The sequence below is a fragment of the Prunus dulcis genome, chromosome 6 (assembly GCF_902201215.1).
Source record: "Prunus dulcis chromosome 6, ALMONDv2, whole genome shotgun sequence".
In the NCBI taxonomy this organism is placed as follows: Eukaryota; Viridiplantae; Streptophyta; class Magnoliopsida; order Rosales; family Rosaceae; genus Prunus; species Prunus dulcis.
The window spans coordinates 28,788,306-28,814,134 of record NC_047655.1 but is presented as its reverse complement, the minus strand read 5'-3'; the positions used below and the strand labels follow the sequence as shown (position 1 = coordinate 28,814,134).

Sequence of the window (25,829 nt, the reverse complement as noted above, 5' to 3'; positions counted from 1 at the left end):
CGCCTAGGCCAATTTTTCGAACACTGGTAGTAAACAGAAGGAATGCTTTCAAAATGAATCATTCTATTAACAATTTTAATTACAACGTTGACAAAAGGAAATACAATGAGGATTTCCAATCACAGTATAATGAAAAATGGTGGTTGAGCAAGGAAAAATGTTGCCTCTTCTCAAGGCACAACTATTTCCTCTATAACTGGCTTACATCTCTTATGCCAAAAAACTAAAAAACAAAAACCATGTGACATGAGGACAAGGAAGACCATATTGCACTACAAACAAACATTGAATCTCATTGTGAATAGGAGGGCTTTTACCTCAGAGCCAAAAAAATTTGTATTGGTTCTACAACTGTCTATTCCTCGGAAATCTATGCTGCTCCACTTAAAAGAGCAGTTCCTGATACATTCCCACCTTCAAGAAAGCTGCCGGATTGTAGCTGGAAAAAAGGAAGATAAGGGAAAAAAATGAGAGAGAGAGAGAGAGAGAGAGAGATACCCAGTTCATAAGTATATAATGAGAAGTGTATAGGTTACAGATGAAATGAATTTATTGCTCAGAGGTAGTTTTGTAGAAATACTTTCTTCTTCTAATTAATGATAGTAGGGCTACTTCTAACTACAAAATTGACAGATAAAACTTCATACAATAAGCAAAAAGGAAATTCAAATTTTGGCACCAATAACAGCATATAGTTCACTCAGTACTGACAGATAAAATACCTCTCTATCATGAGATCCAGAAAGAAAAAAGGGCTCTTTTTCCCCAACACCACCATTGTCTTCAAAAATTCTTTGCAAATCCTGCCAATACCAAGAAGAGTGGATCTCAATATTAAATAATAAATAAATGTCGTTTGTAGTTTGCCGATATCAGACAACTAAGTCAATCAACGTGGATAGATGGAGATTAAAGTTATTGGATAAAAGAGGATGTGTAAAGGTACCAGTCAAAATAAGAGATGTGCCAATTCAAAATCAAGATTTTTTTACCTTTGCAGTCAAGATTTCAAATTCCAGTAACTCCTCAACTATCTTTTCAAGAACTCGACGATTTTTGTGGAGCATTTCTTGCGCTTTATAATATGCTAAATCATATATCTGTGGGATAAGAAGACACTATTAGATAAGCTGCATCAACCAATATTTCACTAATTGATTAGTAAGAAATAAGAGTAATAGTCCTTCATACCTTTTCAACTTTAGCTGCCACGTCATACTCATGGTTATTCCCCATGCTTAAAGCAGTAGCCTGTGCCAATGAGAACGTGCAATCTATCACTAAACAAGCAGCCTATTGAACCCTTAAACCAGATAGAAACAACTAGGGGTGAAATTTGATGCATATTTGGAAGTGCAAAGAAAACATTGCTGCTTGCTACCTCATTCTAACAAGATTGGCAAGGAACTGTCCCACGTCCATAACCAATAACTTCCCCAAGTATTACAATTGAATGTATTTTAAATGAAAAAAACAGTTCTTTTATAAGAAATGCAAGCTAAAAGAAATACATTTTTAGATGAATAAACAAGATTTATCAACCAAACTGCACAAGGCAGAAGAGTAGAACAGCAGCAGAGCTAGCTCTGACAGCAAAAACAATTTCCGAAGTTCAGAACTAACAAACATACCTATGCAGGATGGTAGCCCTCCATTATCATAAAAGAATAAGAAATATAATGTATACAGTACTGGACGACACATGAGAAATATCTATTTCTTTAACACATGACCAAATTTTGAATGTAAAGACAGAAGAATACCGCATTAGTGTGATAATAAATTGCAGGACTATCATCAGGCCCCCAACCATACTGAATGACCATCCGTGTAGCAATCTGTTGCAAAAAGGGGAGGGGGAAAACAGAAAAGCAGTTATGATTGCATATCCTCAGGATATTTTTTGCTTCTTATAGATAAAGATCAAGCATAGAAAAGAATCAACCTCCTGTGACTGCGTTAACTCTGAAGAAGAAAGAAAGTTCTCTTCCCCAAAAGGTAGTAGCATTTGTGCTGCAACATGTGAACCGAAACAAAATACAAGCTTCTTTTCAAGATAAGATCTTGATTCAGAATTCGCATTCACGGATCCTTCATTTCTCACCTTGGTTATTTTTGTACATCCGATTCCCTGTAAAAAGAGGCTTAAACTTCTCCAGTGTTTTCCCAGGTTATGTTCCATAAATAATTATTGTCAACATTATCTGCCCACAAAACTTATAAATCGAACACGTTTTATAGTTTTTAACCTTTAGAGATCTAAATACATTATGACATAGAGGACAAACCTGCCAAGACAATGGCTCCAGCCATATATTATCTACAACATCAAAGTTTGGCAATAGAAGGGCAATGAGACCTCGACCTGCAGCCCAAACAGCATGTGGGAACTTGGTATCCATTGTCCACTGGAGAATTAATGAACTTATATTAAATCACTCTTGAAACAAAAGGAAACGACGGTTCCATCATGATTGTATGCATGTAAAATTCTGAAGTAAACTGAAAACTTACATGTATTTTAAGTTTAACAATAATAAAGATAAACAATGAATAGAAATCACAATTTTTTTTCCCAATGAAAACTAGAAAACTCTTGATGTACAAATACATCATTAGGACTTGAATCCAAGATTATTCTTACTACTTTCGATTTAAAAAGCACAACCTGACCTAGGACAACTACAAAGTTGCAACAATTAAACAAAGGAAGTCAAGGAAGGAACCGCCAAAGTTAACTAGGTAATATAACCACTTCAGCCCACAAATTGTTGGTATATTCAAATTCAAACATCTAATTTCTTTCTCTGTGCCATGACAATCGAGTAGAAGAAATTATTTAAAGCAGTGAAAAGTTTTAAGAAATAAAAGTACAGTAGTATGTCCTCAAGCTATTCACAGCTAATTTATGAAAAGAAAGTATCTTGAAATAATTAATAGAACACTTGCAGTAATAACTAGTTACCTCAAGAGGAGGGTTTAGAAGTTCTATTCCATTGGTTATCTGACCATATGGCTCCATCAGATCAACCACACTCTGCAGATCTTCTTTAGTCAACGTTAGCCCTAGATGATTCACCAGCATTTTACTTAGCTTCTTCACGATTTTGGTTTTCCGCATCCCTTCAGGAATGACAGTGCTGAAAGTCTGCAAAAGCAATAAGGACACACTCAAAATGGATACAAAAATGACATGGATTCTTTCAAAGACAATGAGACAACTGTATCAATTCTTTACCACAAACCAACTACAGTAGCTCATAAGTTCATCTGTATCAAGAAACTTGCTCCTAAAAGCACCACCTTCCAAGGATGCAGGCACCAGCTTTAATTCTATAGGTCGTAAAAGAGCTGTCTTTTCAGCAACCTGAAGGCGGAGAATGTTGACATGTGAAGTACAAATTTCTAGAAAAGCTTTTAAGAATAAATATAATGACATATAATGAAGGTATACATGTTATAATATGATGGAGTAATATAGCTTATGGATAGAAAAAGTAGAGAATGGAGTATATTTCAGAAAATAATTACAGAACTTGTCAACTCCTACAAGCAACAAGAAAACCCAAAAATGAAAATCACCTGGGTAAGTAAGGGACTAAAAGATTTAAGCAATGACGTCAACAGCTCAAATGATCATATTGAGGACATATAAGGTATCACAACTCAGTAAGAAAACAGAGAGCAATAGAAACCATCCACACACATTTGTGTACCGCCAGGTTACAAACCCACACAAGAAACTCATCAACCTCAAAACAGGTTTAGTGTGAAAACAAATAGTATAAGAAACTGATTCAGCTATTACCTTTCTCCAGTCTACAAAATCAATGAGTTCATTATCCATTGTTTCTTTTGCAGCAATATGTAATATCTTCTCTCTTTCTGCTTGAGTTGGCCTTTGAAGATGAAATACTCTATCCATGCGGCCAGGCCGCTGTAAGGCCTCATCAATTTGCTTGAGATTTCCAGTAGTAGCCATCAATACAACCCCATCTTGTTTCTCAAACCTGCATCAAGGGTAGAATACATTGCAGATCATTTCTAACACCACTAGTAACATAGACAGACAAAGGAGATGGAAAGTAACAACACCTCTGATACGTTATTCAGTTACTATTAGCTAAAATGACATCAAGTATATATCTATACATACAAAAAGGATACTCAGCTTTACACAAAATACCCATTACCTCAACAATCATATATGGCCAAAGAAAGGCCCATAAAAGAATCTTATTCAAGGATTGTTAGTCCAATAAACAAAAGAAGAGCTGAGGGTTACCCGTCAAGTTCCACAAGCAGTTGATTAATAAAAGCTTCGTGATCTTGATTTTTAGTGTGAATAAATTTTCCACGGACACCAGCAAAGAGGTCAAAATCCTCCACAAATATGATTACAGGTGCCTAGAAATGACATAAACTGGCTCAGCAAAAGATACAGACATAGAAAGGTAAAGGAAATTATTTCTTTCATAATTCACATAAAGTAACTCAGCAAGATAGATAGCTAGCTACCAATTCTCTCGCAGTTTGAAACAGCTCCCTGACATTTGATGCACTTTGCCCAACCCACAGTCCAGCCTCCAACTCTTGAGCTTTAATGTTAACAACAGGAACCTTAGCTTGAGCAGCTATAGCCAGTGCTAGAGATGTCTTTCCTGTTCCCCTCTCACCTACAATCAGAACTCCCTGCAATATAAAGAATAAACAATTTCAGAAGCTGATGAACCCATTAAATTAGTATCCACAGCGGCAACTAGAAGAAGTCTAACGTATGTACTTGAGATGGATCCTATACTGACTAATTGAACAAAGATCAATATATGCTCATAGCACAAGCTAACATTCGAATATCATGTATTTTGCATGCAGCATAACTTTCATGCTGAAAAATTCTCAAACGAAGTTTGAAAAGCAAATTACCTATAATAGTTTATGAAAGTAAATTACGTACAGATACCCTATAGTTTATACTGGAAATATCTAAAATTATATTGGCAATAACATACCCGAGGTGCACGGGCCCCCATTTCTTGAAATGCACCAGGATTTTTCAGAAATGCCACAACTTCATTGATTTCCTCTTTCATAGATTCAATACTGGCAAAGTCCTTCAATGGTATTGGTGGATTCTTCACCCTCTGCAACCAGCCATTGATCTCACAATTTAATTTCTCAAAATTCATCTAGTTACAAAGTACAGAAGAATTTTAAGTTCCAATATGAACCTTCATTTGGTCGAAAGCCCGTGTTATGGGATCAACACCAGCCTTTTTGTTGCCTTTAATTTTCCTCACCCGATAATTAAGATAGAATTTCTGCGAGAGATGAGCAAAAGAGAGGATCAATTAAAAGATGCAAACTCATGCAGCTAAACAATATGGAAAAAGATCTAGATATGCATATCACTTCCATGCTAAGTAATAAGAGACCAAAAAGGCTGTTTAAAAAAAAAAATATATATATATATATATATATGTATCGATTATCAATGGCCACCTAAGTTCAAGTATCCCATCTTCTTTCACAATCTAAAATGAAAACAGAGGATATATAGAAACTACTCACAGCCTCAAAAGAATCTGATACTAAAATTATTTTAACAAATTTCCTAGACCATTTAATACCATGTCCGCACATATAAATTCGATATGAAAAATACATTCAACTCATTGAAATATTATAGAACACTAAAGTTCACAGAGTAATTACAATACAGCATTGCAAGTCATTACGATCATTAAAATTGCTAGGGTTCTAGCCATAAGAAATATATATAACTTAACCTCAAAAAAGCAAAGTAAGATAACAATGGAAATGTCAAGAAAGAATAGTACAATGCTCCAAAGCATAAGCAACAGTTTGATTGTCATCAGCTTCAAATATAAAGTTGTCAATAGAAAAAGGAAGAAGGCAATACCACTTTCTTCAACTTCTGCATGTTTGGATCTCTGCGTAATGGCCCATAACCAAGAAGTCTGGGAATTTTTCTCTTCATAAAACGGAAGAGATGAAAACAAACATATCCGTATATCACACTTCTAATGAGAAACCAAAAATACCATTGGATGTCATCCGTTCTTCTAGATTTATAATTCATTTCTGCCTCAGATTGCCATTTCAAGTACCATGTTGAGGCAACGGCTTGATCAATTTCTTCAGGCCATGCCATCCCCAACTGTATCCTTACCTGTTATAAGAAACAGGGATAGAACTTAAAACAACAATAATAATCACCTTAGTAAAACTAAGCATCTGAACTGGTGAGCTATGAACATACAGAGTAGGGGAGTATAAGCTCCACAATGGGAAACACTATTGTCATCATTATGTCATCATTTATATTTCTGAATTTCTGAAGAGCCCAATCTCTTGCATATGATACTACTCTTGTTTTCCACAATGCATTAAAGCATTGATGAGACAGTCTTAGGGTCAAGAGAAACTGTTGACGGAAATCCAACTCAGACAAAGGGATCCACATCAGGTGAACAGCAGTTGGAATACCACAGGCAATCATTTTCATGTACAGGCCATCAAACCCTCCACAATCTTCAAATAGCATTTCATATTCCTGAATGAGAATTTAAAGATTAGAAACATAATGACAATAACAAACAGCAAGAAATTGAACAAACTATGCAAATGCCTTACCTTAATGTCAACATAATATTCCTTATCATCACCCTTGAGTGCAATATACATGGCAGCCCAATCATGCCTAATTCGGGCATGCTCCACCAGTTTCTTTGACACGGCAAAAGGAATAGCCACTGGATCCATTTCCCACCTATTTTTTTCCTCATTGTGCCACGTCTTGGACACCACCCTATCTCGATCCAGAAGAATAAGTTCCTGCAATCAACATTTGATAAATAGCAGATAAAACAGGTCTATCGAACTATTCCATATAACTTCATACTAAAGTAATCATCCTTTATGTTAGCTCACAGCCATTTAAAACAAAGATTGACAATAAATATAAGGATGCAAAAGTTACCTGTCTCTGGGCCACATACTGTTTACCAAAATCAACATTTTCTAATAGATTTCTTTTGAGGTCTGCCTTAGCTTCTTCCCGCCACTTCTTCCACCCATGGTACAAATGGAGGCCAACAGCTTTTGGAGCAACAACCTCCTTATCTCCAAACATCCACTTCAACTCAACTTCTGGAAATCCCTTCAGTACCTCATCCTCTGGTGTTTTTACAAGAAAACGCCTTTCGCTGCCAAACTTCTTCATATTTTTCCTTATTTGAGCCTCAGTCTTTTTCTGCAGCTCCCTTGAATCTTGAAGACCTTGTTTTATACGTTGAGCAAAATCAGTCGAATAAAAGAGAGGTCCCAGATCATCAACTTCCAAAACATTTGGCAGAATCATTTGCTCCAAATGTTTTCTTTGCGCATTTTCCAAATCTTTCTGTATATCAGATTTAGAAAGCTTGGTAACCGGGTCTTTTGGCACACTGCAACCACATAACAATTTATACTCACACAACAATTTTGGTTACTAAATTTTCTTCTTCTTCTTTTTCCAAAAAGATATTGCATGCAAAGTTGAAGAACAAGCATCATATCATTGCAAAATGATAAAAATTAAAGTAGTGATTCATTTATCAAAACCACCAACTGTAAATGACTATTCATATATAGCAAGGCATTATGCATTACAGAGTCTACAGAAAGTATGTTGGCAGCAGTATATAAAGTGAAATATCAACGTAACTTGGATAAAGTTGATCACTTTCAACATCATATCTCACCAAAAATAAAGAATTCTTTATATGACTTTCAGTCCTATTCAAAATCATGAACACACATATGATCGTGCAATAAATACCTCTCAGTCCCCTTCCTCCTCATTTGGCGGGTAAAACTCTGAACCAATTGCTCGCATTCCCTTTCAATAAAACAAAGCTCCCTCACTCCGAAACTCATTGCTGATGTCTCTCTCCTCAAAATCCGATCCTCAATCTCTCCAACCCTCTCCCAAACCTCATTATACTCCTCCTCTAATCTTCCCAACATCCCCTCCGCCCTCTCCTTCACCTTCTCCTTACCCACATTGCCCACCAACTTATCCAAATCCCTCTTCACCTTCATCACCTCGGCGAAAACATCATCAGACCGCTTCACCAGCACCTGTTTGTCTCTCCTCAGCTCCCTTAGCTCCCCATCGAGACCATCCAATATCTCCTCTTGTAACTCCTCTTTCTTTTCTCTCACCGCCTTCCATGCTGCCTCGACGAGCTTCACATCCCCATTTCCTTTTCTAACCTCCTCTATACTCTTCAGCAACACAGACACCGTCTCCAGCAACCTCTTCGTGTACTTTGAATACTCATGACCCTTTGAATTTACTTCCTTATCCAAAACAGCCTCTGAAACCACCGGAGCAGCGATGGCACGAGCCGTCCGAAACGGAGCAAAACCGATTGCGAAACAGAAGAGCGCCAACACTAACTGCCTCGCAATGCATTCGGCGGAAAGAAGTGGCCTTTGTTCTTCCTTCGAGCTTCTGGAAGCTTCTCGAAAGCTGAAGGAGCGGGGATTGTACGGAATTGGGATTGGATTTCGGGGGCTGTTGGGGAATTTGGAAGCGAATGTTTGGATTCTGATACGGCGGTTTGTGTTGAAAATTGAGAAGGGATGATTTCGAAGTGGGGCGAAACAGTTGGGAAGGGGACGAAAGGCGAGAATGGTGTCCATGAAGACAAGTGAAGGACCAGCGACTAAGGAGAAGGAGTGTTCCAGCTGAAGCTAGCCATTGTTATTGTCGTTCCCTTTCCAAAATTCTAAAGGATTAACCAGAGCTCATAGCAAGCTGAAGGTGAAGTGAACTGAAAAGGGTTTAAAGTTGGGTTTCAGGTCTTGATCCAATTTCTTGGCGGCCAATGGCCCAAAAATCTTGTATTAGAATTTTATTGCAATTTAAGCCCAAAGTAGAAGAAGCTTTTGTTCAGCCCAATATAATCAGTTTTGTCTCCCTCTTTTCTTTTCTGGGTTTTAAAGGCTTAATTATAAGCAATAGTCCCTTAATTATACCCTAATTTGTATACCATATAATCATTTTAAATGAAAAACTTGACATATCTGACGAAAATGACGAATGATGCAATAGGAGATCGAATTGGCGGACGGGTGTAATGAAAATTAAGTATAATTCAAAGACTATTGCTACAATTAGTTTAGCAATTTTGTCTTATTAAATTTCATTATAAAAAAAATATCATTATTTGTGGGTGGAATCAAGGTGAACGTGTGACAAATTCAATCTAGCCACTATTCCTTGTAAGATTATTAAATATTTGGATTTCTTTAATTATTTTTCGTAAATAATTTTTGGCCGACCACGACATAGTATGTATAGGAGGCTGTTTGTTCTGTATTAATTTTCTTTAAGCGAAGTCAGGTGAGGCGGCTTTAGACTTTTGATTGAGGGTTCAGCCACAACTCCACGCCAAAAATCCATTGACAATATCCTTAAGTGTCATATTTTATGGCGGCCTAAATTTAATGCTGCAGTTAATTTATTTAGTTAGCTATAATTAACACATGACACTCATAATGTGAAACCCAACTTGATTTAGGAGCATGAGATTATTAACATCTAAGCTTGGTGGTTAATAATATTCTGACAACAACAAAAAAGGTGGTTAAGGTGGTTGATGATAACTTGAAAAACAAACTATTTTGTTTAGAATATCCTATCTTTATGCTTTTTTTTTTTCCTTCAGTAAATTACAGAAATACACCCCTTAAAGAAGCCAAAATAAAATGAAATACATTTTTTGGTTTGGTAAAATTAAATAACTTGGAGCGTGGTCACAACCTCGACAAAATGGAGAGTGAGGTGCGAATGATGAGTCATGAGAGAGGACCGTTCACCGTTTTCCTTATCAAGTTGGAGGGAGACAATTATTGGTGGTGGTTTTGGCTTCCGAAATGAATGAAGAAGCTTGAAACAAAGCCCACCTTCCAATTTCCAAATAGAAAATTGTACGCAAAGCAGACAAAAACAAGCATTCAACAACTTCCTTTCCCTTCTTTTCCTTTTTCTTCTTTCTCTTTCTCTCTCAGCTTCCTCTCTATCCACTCAACCTCTTTTGAAGTCTCTCTCTTTCCTCACGGGTTCTGTGCTCTCTTCCCTTGCACAAATAATTCAAGTTTCAAGCACAAATTGGCTGATTGAGTGAGGGGGAGAGGGAAGAGCTTTCTTTCTTTCCTTCTTTCTCTTTTAAATTTTCTTCAGCCTTGAGGGTTTGGTTAGTAAATATGGGCAGAGGAATTTGAGAGACTGAGGACCATAATTGATCTTGAAGATAAATACTTTTGTGGGTTGTTGAATTTGTGAGAGTTGGCAGAGCTTATTTATAGCTAAGATGTTTGGGTGTGAATCTTGGTGTTGGAGCAGTGAGTTTGACTATGAATTGTATGATTACTCTGAGCCAGAGCCCTTCTCTCTGCCTTCACCTCTCCCACACTGGCCTCAAGGTATGCCACTAAGTTCCTTTCTTTCCTCAACTTACACAGTTATATGTTGCAATTTGTTTCCTTATTTATTTATTATTTTTTTAAGAAATGAAGTTTTCTATTTTTTGAAGAAGAATTATTTGCATTCAGATGGCTTCATGAGCTTTGTTAAGATTGTATTTGTCTTGATTTCTTTCGTCTTCTGTTTATTTTTATATTTTTTTTTTTGTGGGGGGTTATCAGAATATGTTCTGCATATGCTTGTTCTCTCTTTTTCTTTTTTCTTTAGTTGGTGGTCCTTAGTTTGTTGTCTTTGTTTCGAGTAAATAATGGGCTTTTGGTATTTCCCAGAAGCTACCGGCCGTGGTCGGTGGCAACTTGAGGTCCACATATTGGAAAACCTGCCCCATCCACTCAAACATCCCAGAAAGAAGAGAAACAACTCATCTTAGAACAATTGAAAATTTGAATGAGTCTGATTCACTGTGTATATGCTTTTCACCTTCATGCCAGTAAAAAAATAAAACAATGAAATGAACGAACTTTATGGTCAACAAATTCCTGAAATGCCTTGAAAGTTGTAGTTTTTGGAATTTGAAAGTTTCCATATTCTTCCTTAGTCGCATGTAAAACTTTGAAGTTTGTCTCTTTTAACTTCATTGTAGAAGCTCAATTTCAAGTTCTTTATAGGCTTTTTATTGCAAATGGTTCCTAAATTATCACTTTTCATCCTTAATGTATTTTTTTTTTTTTTTTGGGTGACATTAATGGTCCTTAAGGTTACTCTCCCTACATCAAATTGGTCCCTACCATTAGTTTCCGTCAAATTTTCTATTAAAGTGCTGACATGGCACATGTATGGAGCCCACACATCCAATTATATAAAGCCAAGTGGATTTTGATGAATAAAATATACCATAAAAATTAAATTCTATAAATAAAAAAAAGAGATTAGATAAAGGATATTATAACTTCAATTTAAAAAATAAAATAAAAATTGCAGCCGTCTCTCTCTCCCTTCCACGAACCAAATCACCCCTCAAACCCAGCCCCACCCACAACCCACCCCACCCCAACACCCAAATCCCATACCCAAGTGTTTTAAATTTAAAGTTTGAATTTTTTTTTTTTTGGGTAGGGAAACCATTGGCAGTGTAAGAGCCCTTTCTTCTGCTCACACTCAACTCAATGCCCGCGACCGATTTTGCATTTGATGCCATCTTCTTTTCTTGATTATTTCGTTTGAGAGAGAGAGAGAGAGAGTCGTGTTGCGGCTCTGGAGAGAGAAAATAGAGAAAGAGGGCAGAGGGGGAGAGAGAGAAGAGGGGAAGACGGAGGGGAGCGGAGGGGGGAGGGATGTATAGAGAGTAACCTTAAGGACCATTAACCTTAGGGATCATTTGCGATAAAAAGCCTTCTTTAAAAAATGATGTTTTGTGTGAACTCAGGCCCAAAGGGGAAGGAAAAACTCTCTCTCTCTCTCTCTCTCTCTCTCTCTCTCTCTCTCTCTCTCTCCCCCTATTTGAGGGATCCCTCAAATAAGCTTATTTGAGAGACACTCTTGTAGGGCCCACTCCGTTTTGTATTTCAAATAAGCTTATTTGAGGGACACTCTTGTAGGGCCCACTGCATCTGTATTCGTCATTATAAATATTAACTTATCATTATGAGCCCATTTTCTGACAAATGTGTACTGTCATTTCTTCAGGCAGAGGTTTTGCTACCGGAAGAATGTGCCTAGGAGAAATTGAAGTTATCCAGATCACCAAGTTTGAGAGCATCTGGAGCTGTAATCTGTTGCATGGGAAATCAAAAGGTGTCACATTTTACAGACCTGCAGGGATCCCTGATGACTTCTTTTGCCTCGGTTACTACTGCCAGCCCAATGATCAGCCTTTGAGAGGGTATGTTCTTGTGGCTCGTGACACAGTTGCCACAAGGCTGGAAGATGGTTGTACCCAAGACTCAGTATTAGAGTTACCAGCTTTAAGAAAGCCTGTTAACTACTCATTAGTCTGGAATGCGGACTCAAATAAAAATGGGTGTGGTTATATCTGGTTGCCAAACCCACCTGTGGGTTATAAGGCCATGGGCTTTGTGGTCACTGACAACTCCGAGGAGCCCAGACCTGAAGAAGTGAGATGTGTACGAGAAGATCTTACAGAGGCTTGTGAAACACGTGATCGGGTACTTGCCATGGATTCAAAGTTGTCGGAGGACCAATTTCAGGTGTGGAACACAAGACCCTGCAAACGGGGTATGTTGTGTAGTGGTGTTTCAGTTGGTACATTCTTTTGCAGTACCTACCTGGATTCTGATGATGAACTAGAAGTTGCGTGCTTGAAGAATATTGATTCGTCCCTACATGCAATGCCAAATCTGAACCAGATTCATGCACTCCTTGAGCACTATGGCCCCACGGTATTCTTCCATCCTGATGAGGTTTATTTGCCATCATCAGTGCAATGGTTTTTCAAAAATGGGGCACTTTTGTACCACGAAGACTCTGGGAATGGTGAACCCATTGATTACAGAGGCTCCAATTTGCCTAGTGGAGGGGAAAATGATAGTGATTTTTGGATAGATTTGCCAAATGACGATGATGCTAGAAATCATCTCAAGGGCGGAAACATAGAGAGCGCGGAGCTATATGTTCATGTAAAACCGGCTCTAGGGGGAACTTTTACTGATATTGCTATGTGGGTGTTCTGTCCTTTCAACGGACCAGCCACCATTAAGATTGGTTTAGTAAGTATTGCAATGAACAAGATAGGGCAACATGTTGGTGACTGGGAACACTTCACTCTACGAGTGAGCAACTTCACAGGAGAACTCTGGCAAGCGTATTTCTCAGAGCACAGTGGTGGTAGATGGGTGGATGTTTCTGACTTAGAGTTCATTGAAGGGAATAAGCCAATTGTTTATTCTTCAAAATATGGTCATAGTAGCTACCCCCATCCTGGAACCTACCTTCAGGGGTCATCGAAGTTTGACATTGGAGTGAGGAATGATGCTTCTCGGAGCAAGTTTTGTATTGATTCGAGCACCAAGTATCAAATTGTAGCAGCTGAGTACCTTGGTGATGGTGTAATTTCGGAACCATGTTGGTTGCAGTATATGAGTGACTGGGGTCCCACCATTGTGTATGATTCTCGATCGGAACTTGATAAGTTGATTGATCATCTTCCATTCTTTGTTCGATTCTCAGTGGAGAACCTATTTGATTTGTTTCCTACTCAACTCTATGGAGAGGAAGGGCCAACTGGCCCTAAGGAAAAGGACAATTGGTTAGGAGATGAAAGGTGCTAATGATTTTCTTTCCTTGGTTTTCTTTGGGTAACCATGCAAGAAGTTTTTGCGTCTTCTAGATTGTCACAGTCCCTTTTACCTTCAAGGGTTTGGGAAAGTAGGATAATATTGCAAGATATTGAGGTGGTGGATGCACTCTCTGTTTGAAATGTCAATTGCATGTGAATGCAGCAGACCTGCGACTACTTAACAGTCATAGGGTGTGGTATATTATTATTCACTACAGCCGAGTTTCCCTTGGGCAGACAATAACTTAAATCCAATGTATACAGCTAGGTTCATCCAATACAATGCAGAGCATGCTGCATGCAGAATAAACATTCTTAAAGAAATCCCTGCACAATTTTTTTTCTTTGCTTAATACAAATGCTGAAGCTCAGGTCTTTCCTTGATTTCATAGTTGTGCCTCCTACCAGCATAGAAAGGGAGGTCACAAACACAAACGGAGTGGGATATTCAAAAGTGCCCTGGATGTTTTTTGTCATGTTAGTAGGGTAGAAATGATATGGTGTATTTTGCAATTTTCACCAATTTAAATCAAGGTCGTTTGCCTTAGCAGAAAACAATTGTCATTGCAAGGAGTTTGAGTGCTAAGAGTATTTACCGCTACACTAGAGGCTCTAAGTTCAATTCTTGCTTCTCCGAGTATCGTTGGTATTTTTTTCTTCTTTTTTTTAAAAAAATTTAGAAAAATGATTAAAATGTTCTCTTTACACAATGTGTTTGTCTTTTTGGGTTTTTGGGGGAGGGGTGGTCAATTAGCTTGAAATAAACTGTGAAACGGTCTTTAAGCCAATAGTCTAGGCAATGACCTCAACCATCAAAACCCATTAGCTTTACAAATACGCAGACCTATTCGGAATCCAAAGCCCATCAAAACCCATCGGCCTATGTGCACTTCCCCAGCAAATACTTTTCTCTCGCATTCAGCCTTTCCCATATAAATATGATAGACACGTCACCCTCGTATAAATACCCCACCAAAAAACACGTTCTTAGTTTTCACGGCGTTGACAGAAACTCATTCTCTCTCTGTGTCTGTGCCAAGGGTAACATTCTCTCTCTCTGCCCTGTCAGCAACTACCCAAACATTCTCTCTGTCTGTGCGTAGGCTAGGGATTGAACAAGTATCCAAACAATTAGCTACGATGACAAACAAGGTCAACATGGAGGAGATAATCGCCTACAACATGAAGGCCAAGTCTAATTACTATCACGGGCAGCAATGGGGCAACAAGGGTGATGGAGGTAATAAGTCTGATTCCTCTGTGAAAAATGAGACAGAAAACACTGAAAATAAATGCAAATTCTGTGATAAATTGCACTATGGAGAGTGTTGGTTTAAGAACAAGGTCAAGTGTCACAAGTGTAATAAAATTGGGCATATTGCAAAATATTGTCATACAAACAAGGCTGTGCAGCAGGTGAACTTTGCTAATCAGGTTGAAGAAATCGGAAACTTATTCTTTGCTAATCATTCTGGAGAAGTAAAGAAGATGAGTGATGAATGGTACATAGATAGTGGATGTAGCAATCATATGACATCCAGGGAAGACTTGCTTATAGACATTGTCAGAGAAGTGAAAGCAAAGGTTCAAGTAGGCAATGGAGTTTTAGTTGAAATGGCAGGAAAAGGGACACTGATCATTGAAACAATGAAGGGTAAGAGGTATATAAAGGAGGTTATGCTTGTACCTAGTCTAGCTGAAAATTTGCTAAGTGTAGAACAGATGACAGAGCATGGCTATTTTCTTGTATTTGGAAATCACAAGGTTGACATCTTTGATGATAGTTCCTTAAGTAACATGGTGGTAAGTGTAAAGCAAAAGGGGAACAGGTGTTTTCCTTTAACTTTCAACACAATCAAGGAGATTGCCTTGAAAACAAATGTGCAAGAATGCTCCAAGATATGGCACAAGAGGTTTGGGCACTTAAACTTTCAAAGCCTCAAGCTACTGTAGAGCCAAGCAATGGTATTGGGGCTGCCTGAAATCCAAAAAGGTGAAGTGTTGTGCCATGGTTGTGTATTTGGGAAGGGTCACAGGGAGCCATTTCCTAAGGAATCAAAGTGGAGAGCCAAGGAGCCATTAGAACTGATTCAGTCAGACTTGTGTGGTCCAATGCAAACAGCAAGCCTAGGTGGAAATAAATATTTTATCACATTCATAGATGATTTTTCAAGGATGTGCTGGGTTTATTTTTTGAGAAATAAGTCCGAGACATTCCATGTGTTCAAGAAATTCAAAGTAATGGTGGAGCTTCAATCCGGATACCATGTGAAGAGGTTGAGGACTGATCGGGGAGGAGAATACATCTCAGCTAATTTTCTTCAGTTTTGTGAAAATCTGGGAATAGAAAGGCAACTCACGGTAGCTTATTCTCCACAGCAAAATGGCGTTGCGGAGAGGAAAAACAGAACCATTGTAGAAATGGCAAAGTGCATGATTCATGACAAGGAGCTTCCCTACACGCTTTGGTGTGAGGCAGTGAATACCTCTGTGTATTTACTTAATAGAAGTCCAACCCGAGCTTTGGAGAATACTACACCTTTTGAGAAGTTTAGTGGGAGAAAGCCTGGAGTTAAACATCTCAAGGTGTTTGGCTCAGTGTGTTACTCACTTATTCCTGGAAAGTTAAAGCATAAGCTAGAAGCAACAAGTGCCATAAGAGTTTTTATTGGTTATGGTACATGTGAGAAGGGATACAGAATATTGAATCCTGCAACTCAGAAGGTTTTGCTTTCAAGGGATGTGGTTTTTGATGAGCATGGCAAATGGGACTGGGAGCAACACAAAGTGAAAGAAATCTGCATTCCACTTCCTGCGGATGAACTGTCAGATATGAGAACAACTGAATCAGAAGAAGAACCTGCTTTCCAAGAACCTGAAATAGAAGAAGAACCTGCAGATGATCCCTCGGTTGATGACACACCTTTGAGGTACAGAAATCTGAGTGAGATCTATGCAAGTTGCCATTCATGCATAGTGGAGCCTGAGAACTTTGATGAAGCTGCACAGGATGAAGCTTGGAAGAAGGCAATGGAAAATGAGATGAAATGATTGAGAAGAATCAGACGTGGTAATTGGTAAATAGACCTTTCAACAAACCTATAATTGGAGTAAAATGGGTGTACAAGACTAAGTTGAACTTGGATGGTTCGGTTCAAAAACATAAAGCTAGACTAGTTGCAAAGGGCTATGCACAAAAGCCCGGAATAGATTATAATGAAACCTTTGCACCAGTGGCAAGGTTGGATACTATACGAACTCTCATTGCCTTGGCTGCAAAGAACAGTTGGAAAATGTATCAATTAGATGTGAAATCAGCTTTTCTGAATGGAGTGCTTCAAGAGGAGGTGTATGTAGAGCAGCCCGATGGTTTTATTGTGCAAGGAGAAGAGGATAAAGTGTATAAATTGCACAAAGCCTTGTATGGCTTGAAACAGGCTCCTAGAGCCTGGTATGGAGAAATAGACTCTTATCTCGTGCAATGTGGTTTTAAAAGGAGCACAAGTGAGGCAACATTATATGTTAAAGGCAGGGGAACCTCGGATCTGGTCATAGTATCTATCTATGTGGATGATATAGTTTATACAGGGAATTCTCAAGAGCTAATGCAAGATTTCAAGACTGATATGATGCAGAGGTATGAGATGACAGATTTGGGTTTGCTACATCACTTTCTAGGAATGGGAATTATCCAAAGTGAAGACTACATTTTCATACACCAGAAGAAATATGCTTCCACACTTTTGAAAAGGTTTGGTCTGCAGGATTGTAAACCGGTTGGTATTCCTCTTGTACCAGCTGACAAATTGAAGAGAGATGATGAAAGTGGAGCTTCAAATGAAGCTGAATACAGAAAACTAGTGGGAAGTCTACTCTACCTCACTGCAACTAGACCGGATATAATGTATGCTGCATGTCTGTTGGCTAGATTTATGCATTCGCCCACAAATAAACATTATGGAACTGCCAAAAGGGTACTAAGGTATGTTCAGGGTACACTTGACTTTGGTTTGGAATATAAGAAAGGAGAAGGATCGGTTTTGGTAGGCTTCTGTGACAGTGACTGGTCTGGATCAGAAGATGATATGAAGAGTACATCGGGATATGCTTTTTCATTCGGTAGTGGAGTATTCTCTTGGGCATCTGTGAAGCAACAATGTGTTGCTCTATCCACAGCTGAAGCAGAATATGTGAGTGCATCAGAGGCAACTGCACAAGCTGCTTGGTTACGGTTTGTGTTAGAAGATTTTGGTGAAATGCAGACTGTGGCAACACCCCTAAACTGTGATAACACCTCAGCCATTGCTATCACCAAGAATCCGATCTTTCATCAGAAAACCAAACACATAAACCGGAGGTATCACTACATCAAAGAAGCTCTACAACAGGGTGTAATCAACTTGATTTATTGTCCTACAAAGGAGCAAGTAGCTGACATCTTCACTAAGGCTTTGGCAAGGGAACAATTCTCTTATCTCAGAGAATTGCTTGGGGTGAAATCAGTTCACAATTTGAAGGGGAGTGTTAATGTGCAAAATGGTAAACTGATTTAGTATGTAATTGCTGGTTTAGTGTTATACTTAGCTCATAGGCTAAGCTGTCTATAATAGTCAAACGGTTTGTTAAGTCTCATAGGACTTGACATATACAGCTCAATATACAACAACAAAAAATAAAAGTTTTACAGAGCATTATTATTCCCTTCACTCTCTTCTTCAATATACTCATTTTCCTCCATTTTTATCAGAAGCTTATTAAACACTAACACAATGATCCTCCTAATTCTCTTCTTTCTCTTCTCTTAGAACTGAACAAAGTCCAAATATGTTCAGAAACACAGTAAGTACAACAAAAATACCTAATGCTTAAGAACAAATCTCAACACTTGTTTAGAGTTCAAAATGCTAACAAACATAAACTATCATGCTTCAGCGATGGGGGGAGAGAGAGAGAGAGGAGAAGAATAATTCACTTAGAAATCAGCGTAATAAATACCATTATACCTGATAGCAACATCTAGTTCTGCACCTTCTTAGGTCACTAAAAGATCTAGCTTTTACTTAAAATAAATATATAAACTTATAAGCATTAAACGGTTTAGAAAGATTACTAACAATATAAAATCTTAACAAGAGCTAGCTTTCCTTTCTCTTTTTTCATTACATATGACAGCCAAAAGTGATGAGAAAGTTAAAGGTCTTTCTATTGAGGATATAGATTCATTAGAAACTATAATATCAGTTTCCTTCCAGTGATCAGTTTAATACATTCTATCACCTCCATGATCATGAAAAAGTTATACAAAATATAAATAATCACCTCCAGAAGTGGATGTGAGCGCACTTCTACAGCAAGTTTATTACAAGCAGTGCAGTAGACCTTATTCAGACAATGTGAAGGAAGACCACCATTGGCAGATATGCAGATACTCGCATCCACATTTGGACTGGTCCTCAGATTTTATCAAATTGCAGTCTGAAATATCTTTCAGTGGAGCGTCATCATCGTTATCTATTATAACGGTTCGACCCCTCTTATTATCAATGTTTAGTTCCTGATCCTCATTCAGACGCTTGGAGCCTCTTGATTCACTAGAAGCAGGGACTGGAGAACCATTACTCGTTATGCTTTCTTGGTCGACATTATTAGAGGTTTCCAAATCTTCAAGCACAGCAGACTTCATATTTTGGCATTCTACCTCATCATCATTGTTAGAAAATATATTATACCATGATGAAGCCTATTACTGAATATACCGTCTGAAGCAATTGAAAGGGGCAGACTGCAAGTTACTGTAAATAATCAATACAGAATTGGACGCATGATATTAACAAACTGGGATATATAAAAGGGCAAGTCAGGAGCTACTATCCCAAAACAAACCGGGATCGATATATCAAAAAGGATAATTAAGTCAGGAGTTATTATCCCAAAACAATAAGGAAAAATAAGAAATAGATAGTGATTTACTTTATCACAGAGCTATTATCCCTAAACCCTAAAAGCCCAATAGTCTAGGCAATTACCAAAATCATCAAAATCCATTATACGTCACCCTCGTATAAATACCCCACCAAAAAACACGTTCTTACTTTTCACGGCGTTGACAGAAACTCATTCTCTTTTTCTGTGTCTGTGCCTGCCTAGGGTAACATTCTCTTTCTCTCTGCCTGTCATAGGCTTTCAACAACTACCCAAACATTCTCTTTATCTGTGCGTAGGCTAGGGATTGAACAAGTATCCAAACAATTAGCTACGATGACAAACAAGGTCAACATGGAGGAGATAATCGCCTACAACATGAAGGCCAAGTCCTACTGCCCATATGATTTGAGCGTTCTCCGTATGCCCATTAATATATGCAAGGGTATCTCTCTCTTCTTCTTATTCTTCCTTTTTGTTGCCCTTCTCATCAATTTACTGCAAATAACATTTCGTTTTCTTATTTTGTTCTAGTAATGATTATGAGATTGATGGATGAAATTCGTAGCCTAGTTTTAATGGCTAAATTAAAGTAAATCTAAAACCCTGATTAAATTATGCTAATTTACAACCATAAATCAGACAAAAACCAAGACTATTTTTCTTTTTCCTTTTTATATAAAAAAATTCCCGAGTAGGTACCTGAGCAATAAGATTTACCTGAGGCAGCAGTAACTCACGGAAGAAGAAGCAGCAGCAGCCCGCTACTTGGGGTGGGGGGTTGGATGTGAGCAACATAGAAGACTCTAGAAGAGCCAAATAATTAGAAGAAATCATTGATCACTTTAATATATTGTCTCTCTCATGCACCTATATATACATATTGGGTTCTGACTGCTGACCCAATCTGTTTCATTCTGATCATAGATATCTGATGAAAATAAAAATTATGGTAAACATGGGTGTTGTAATTCTTCCTTGCTGTGTTTGGGCCACTCAGATGAAGTAAAACAATCGTCTCTGAAATTGAAATAAAAGGGATTAGACTATTTCAAATTGTCAAGGCTGTTGTGTATGAAATTAACTCTTTCATCTTTGTGTCCTATTTTCTGTTTAATTTTCCATCTAAGTTATTCCATTCATGAGTTTTCTTAAATATGACTATTACTATGATAATTTTGTAAAAGAACAAAGCTTTCTTACCTATGAGTCTTGGCGTTGTTTTTTCACAGCAAAAGATTTGCAAGAAGCTTGGCCAGTGCTAAAATCTGCTTTAAAAGAGTATGGCATTTCATGTGCATTGGATTTGGTATGTTATAATAAATGTTGCTTTTAAATTTGTGCTCATATTGAGTATTTTTAGTTATGCACATATTAAGTTTTTTTATTTTTTATAACCATGGTTAGGATCAGTATTTCATCACATTCACTACAACCAAGGCTATCAGTATTTCATCACATTCACTACAACCAAGGCTAAGGACTCATATGCTATTCTCGACTCTAGATATCTTCTTCGACTTTTGTCAGCAGGAGTTCCTCCACTTCGGGTACAAATGTCAAATCTTATGTTATTGTTTCTTATCTGTAACCTATCTATTCTTCAAGTTCAATTGATTTGCTAAGTTAGTAAGTTATTAGTTCAATGTAATTCATCTCCCTCAAGGCAACGGCATGCCAATCATATTTGGACGCTGAATGCTAATTGCTTATATATGTTATTTTATGTTAGAATATTTACATCTCAATGAAAAGCTTATGTTCAATTTATCTAACTTAAATTATAAAAACTTACGTTGGCTTTCCTTTTTGCTTGAATCCTCCAAGGTTTTCTATTCTCATTGAAGTGTTTAAGGGAAAAAAAAAAAGAAAAAAGAATTCTTCTATTTATTAAACTTCTGATTTCAGTATCATTTTGATCCAGGCAGTAAAAGTACTGAATGGAATGCCATGCTACCTCGTCTACACTGGGTATGTTTTCGATGGATTTTGCCAAAAATTTGATATCAAGCGGGTAGGTATTTCTTAAGTTTCCTTCTATTTTTTTATTTCGTTTATAAGCATTCTTATGTAGTCATGAAGCAGCATCTTTAAATTTCAGGAGTACTATAACATGGCATTTAGAGTTGTTGTTTGACCTTAGAAAGGTTTAGAATTGGTTAGGGTATGGTGATACAAGAACTAATGTGACAATAATGAGGAATATGGACTTTCTGGTGTTCTGCTCTCTATCCTACAAAAATTATGACCCAACAACTCTTCGTTATGCTGGACATATGCAAAAGCTTAGTTATATGTTTTTTTTTTTAATTTTAAAATATCTTGTAATGTGTGTGTGCAGGATAAGTATGTTTTCAGGAAAAAACTGCTCATGAGTCTCCCGGTACAGGTGCACAACAGCTTCCTAGATCACATTTACATTTTTTTGCTTGTCGTTTCTATATTTGTTCTTTTGTTTTTACAATGTAATTGGGATGCAGGAACTTGAAAAACTGACATGCTGTAACATTTATCTTTGCCCAGAGGTTAGTGTGTTATTTTTCCTACTTTTGATGGTTGTGTTTGGAAATTTATTTTATCTGGTCTTCCCACACGTCCAGGTGGAGTGAGAAGAGAGTTATGACTTTCAATGATTTTTATTTTGCTTGTAAATGAATAGAATGACATGGTTGCCGTTATGGGTCCAATTCGAGGAATGAAGCTAGTTAGAAAGATTGTGGAAGACTGCATTGTTCATAATATGCCTCCGGCACCTCGTGTAAGGAGGCTTGCAAATTACATTCAAGCGATTAAAGGTGTTGAGGGGTTGAGGTTATGATGAACAATCTCGAAAATTAATGTTGGGTTCTGCTGCTCCAGTTGTGGTCGTTTAATCCATGAGTTTACACTACACTAGTACAAGACGATCAATTCTATAACTAAATAACTAGGAATGAAATATTTAAGGAAAAAAGACTCCAACATAAATGAAAGGAGGACAAGTCAGTTTTTTATTTGTGGGGTCGTCTCTTGTTTGTATTAACGACGGCCTTTCTTTATTTATCACCTATACAGCTTTTATTTTATTTTTAATTAATGCAGCATAGTGCAGCGAGATGTTGGGAGAAATATGTTTTTTTATTTAAATATAACATTACGGTAATTCCACGTCGGATTTGCCTTGATAATACTGCCTCTACATGGCTTTCGCGTTGAGATTGAGAGTATAATTCCCAAGTTTATTTGACTCCAATGCAAAAGGCTTTCATGCAGTGCAGCTCCCCAAAGAGGTCAATGGAACAGATAATAAAAAAGGACAATAAATATCCAGATATATTGCCCAAGCTCAAGGCTATACATGTGGCTAGGTTTTTGCGGTCAAATAATATCCAGACATTAGTAAAAAAAACCCCTTGCGCGACCAAATTTTGCGCCACGAAAAACTATTCGTCGCACAAAGTCACTTTGCGCGACGAAACAAAAAACTTCGTCGCTCAAAGTATTGCGTGACCAAATTTTGCGCGACGAAAAACAATTCGTAGCGCAAAGTCACTTCGCGCGACAAACTTTTGCGCAACGACAATACATCGTCGCTAAAAGTATTGCGCGACCAAATTTTGCGCGACGAAAAAACATTCGTCGCACAAAGTAATTTGCGCGACACACTTTTGCGCGACAACAATACATCGTCGCTCAAAGTGACTTTGCGCGACGAACTTTTGCGCGACGACAATACATCGTCGCTCAAAGTCTTGCGCGACCAAATTTTGCGCGACGAAGTAATTGTTTCGTCGCGCAAAGTAACTTTGCACGACACACTTTTGCGCGACAACAATGCATCGTCGCTCAAAGTGACTTTGCGCGACGAAAAGTAACTTCGTCGCTCAAAGTGACCTTGCGCGACGAAAAGTAACTTCGTCGCGCAAAGTCCTTATAAAAATAAAATATATATATATATTAAAATCTTTGCATGACGTAATCCAAACATTTCGTCGCCTAAACTAATTTATTTTTGTTTTTTATTTTGTATGCATATAACACTTAAGAAATTAAACAGTATATATATTTATTAAGTAGCTTTAAATTTATTATTTTAGATCGGATCGGATTTTTATTAGAAAAATATATTATTGTTGTTCATATTGGGTTTTTGTTATAAAATATATATTTTAAATTGACGATCGAATTAGTTCATTGTATTCATATAGGGTCAAGGAGTGTAGCTGTAAAAAATCATCAAAATCGGAGTTAACATAACCGTTAAATCGTGATTTTTCATTATAACCATCGAAAAGTTTTGTCCCATTACTTGATCTCTGAATGTTTATTTTTTCCGATTTTTGGCGTATATGATCTCGAAGTATAAACAAACAAGTTTGACGGTTGGATCGTTGAAACTAGTTTTGGTGAATGCATATGCCATCAAAACAATATATTCACTAACAATTAAGAGTTTATTTATACGTTCGTTAAATATAACATAAGATTTTGTGGTATCCACTAGTGTAAATATTTTAAATTGAAGATCAAATTCAGTCATTGTATTCATATAGGGTCAAGGAGTGTAGCTGTAAAAAATCATCAAAATCGGAGTTAAAATAACCGTTAAATCGTGATTTTTCATTAGAACCGTCGAAAAGTTTTGTCCCATTACTTGATCTCTGAATGTTTATTTTTTCCGATTTTTGGCGTATATGATCTCGAAGTATAAACAAACAAGTTTGACGGTTGGATCGTTGAAACTAGTTTTGGTGAATGCATATGCCATCAAAACAATATATTCACTAACAATTAAGAGTTTATTTATACGTTCGTTAAATATAACATAAGATTTTGTGGTATCCACTAGTGTAAATATTTTAAATTGAAGATCAAATTCAGTCATTGTATTCATATAGGGTCAAGGAGTGTAGCTGTAAAAAATTATCAAAATCGGAGTTAAAATAACCGTTAAATCGTGATTTTTCATTAGAACCGTCAAAAAGTTTTGTCTCATTACTTGATCTCTGAATGTTTATTTTTTCCGATTTTTGGAGTATATGATCTCGAAGTATAAACAAACAAGTTTGACGGTTGGATCGTTGAAACTAGTTTTGGTGAATGCATATGCCATCAAAACAATATATTCACTAACAATTAAGAGGTTATTTATACGTTCGTTAGATATAACATAAGATTTTGTGGTATCCACTAGTGTAAATATTTTAAATTGAAGATCAAATTCAGTCATTGTATTCATATATGGTCAAGGAGTGTAGCTGTAAAAAAAATCATCAAAATCGGAGTTAAAATAACCGTTAAATCGTAATTTTTCATTTATAACCATCGAAAAGTTTTGTCCCGTTACTAGATCTCTGAATGTTTGTTTTTTGCGATTTTTGGGGTATACGATCTTGAAGTATATACAAATAAGTCTGACGGTTGGATCGTTGAATGGTGTGTGTATATATATTTATTTATTAAGTAGCTTTAAATTTATTTATTTTGTACGTATAACACTTAAGAAATGGAATAGTATATATATTTATTAAGCAGCTTTAACCTTATTTATATTTTAAATTGTAAAATAAAATAATTTTAATTTTATTATTCATAACAATTATTTTTATAAATATTGTGTTACGAACCAATTTTTCGTCTCTCAAAAGTTTGCGCAACCAACAGTTTGTCGCCCAAAACTCTAAAAATTTGGACGGGTACCAAAAATCGGACGCGGGATTTTTATAAAAAATATAAAAAATTTAGACTTTGCGCGACCAATATTTTTTGTCCTCAAAACTTTGCGCGACTAATATTTTTTGTCGCTCAAAACTTTGCGCGACCAATATATTTTTTTGGTCTCACAAAAATTTGGGCGGGTACCAAAAATCGGACGCGGGAATTTTTTTAGACTTTGCGCGACCAGTATGTATTTTTCGTCGAGCAAAAATTTAAAAATTTTGGCGGGTACCAAAAATGGGGCGCGGGGATTTTTATTTTTTTAAATAATTTTTTTAGACTTTGCGCGACCAATAATACTATTTCGTCGCGCAAAAGTTTAAAAATTTTGGCGGGTACCAAAAATGGGATGCGGGGATTATTTTTTTTAAAATAATTTTTTTAGACTTTGCGAGACCAATAATACTATATTCGTCG

General features: G+C 37.0%; 3 protein-coding genes across 3 annotated transcripts; 2 read left to right on the top strand and 1 right to left on the bottom strand.

Annotated features, from left to right (window-relative positions):
• Positions 1 to 30: 30 nt before the first annotated feature.
• On the bottom strand, positions 31 to 8,840 carry LOC117631935 (probable inactive ATP-dependent zinc metalloprotease FTSHI 5, chloroplastic). The gene is made up of 19 exons (XM_034365277.1): positions 7,844 to 8,840; positions 7,004 to 7,469; positions 6,658 to 6,858; positions 6,284 to 6,577; positions 5,924 to 6,193; positions 5,232 to 5,321; positions 5,013 to 5,144; positions 4,519 to 4,692; positions 4,286 to 4,407; positions 3,809 to 4,010; positions 3,239 to 3,367; positions 2,966 to 3,148; positions 2,289 to 2,408; positions 1,946 to 2,131; positions 1,764 to 1,838; positions 1,192 to 1,251; positions 993 to 1,100; positions 723 to 803; positions 31 to 439 (listed from the first exon to the last, which is right to left on the bottom strand). Exons 1-19 carry the CDS (start codon positions 8,710 to 8,712, stop codon positions 371 to 373), a joined length of 3,831 nt encoding a protein of 1,276 aa, XP_034221168.1. The 5' UTR covers positions 8,713 to 8,840; the 3' UTR covers positions 31 to 370.
• Positions 8,841 to 9,974: 1,134 nt separating this feature from the next.
• LOC117631220 lies at positions 9,975 to 14,182 on the top strand. The gene is made up of 2 exons (XM_034364249.1): positions 9,975 to 10,497; positions 12,185 to 14,182. Exons 1-2 carry the CDS (start codon positions 10,386 to 10,388, stop codon positions 13,783 to 13,785), a joined length of 1,713 nt encoding a protein of 570 aa, XP_034220140.1. The 5' UTR covers positions 9,975 to 10,385; the 3' UTR covers positions 13,786 to 14,182.
• Positions 14,183 to 20,051: 5,869 nt separating this feature from the next.
• On the top strand, positions 20,052 to 22,533 carry LOC117630627 (KRR1 small subunit processome component-like). The gene is made up of 6 exons (XM_034363322.1): positions 20,052 to 20,136; positions 21,123 to 21,265; positions 21,640 to 21,729; positions 22,057 to 22,104; positions 22,196 to 22,240; positions 22,375 to 22,533. Exons 1-6 carry the CDS (start codon positions 20,052 to 20,054, stop codon positions 22,531 to 22,533), a joined length of 570 nt encoding a protein of 189 aa, XP_034219213.1.
• The last annotated feature ends 3,296 nt before the right edge of the window (positions 22,534 to 25,829 follow it).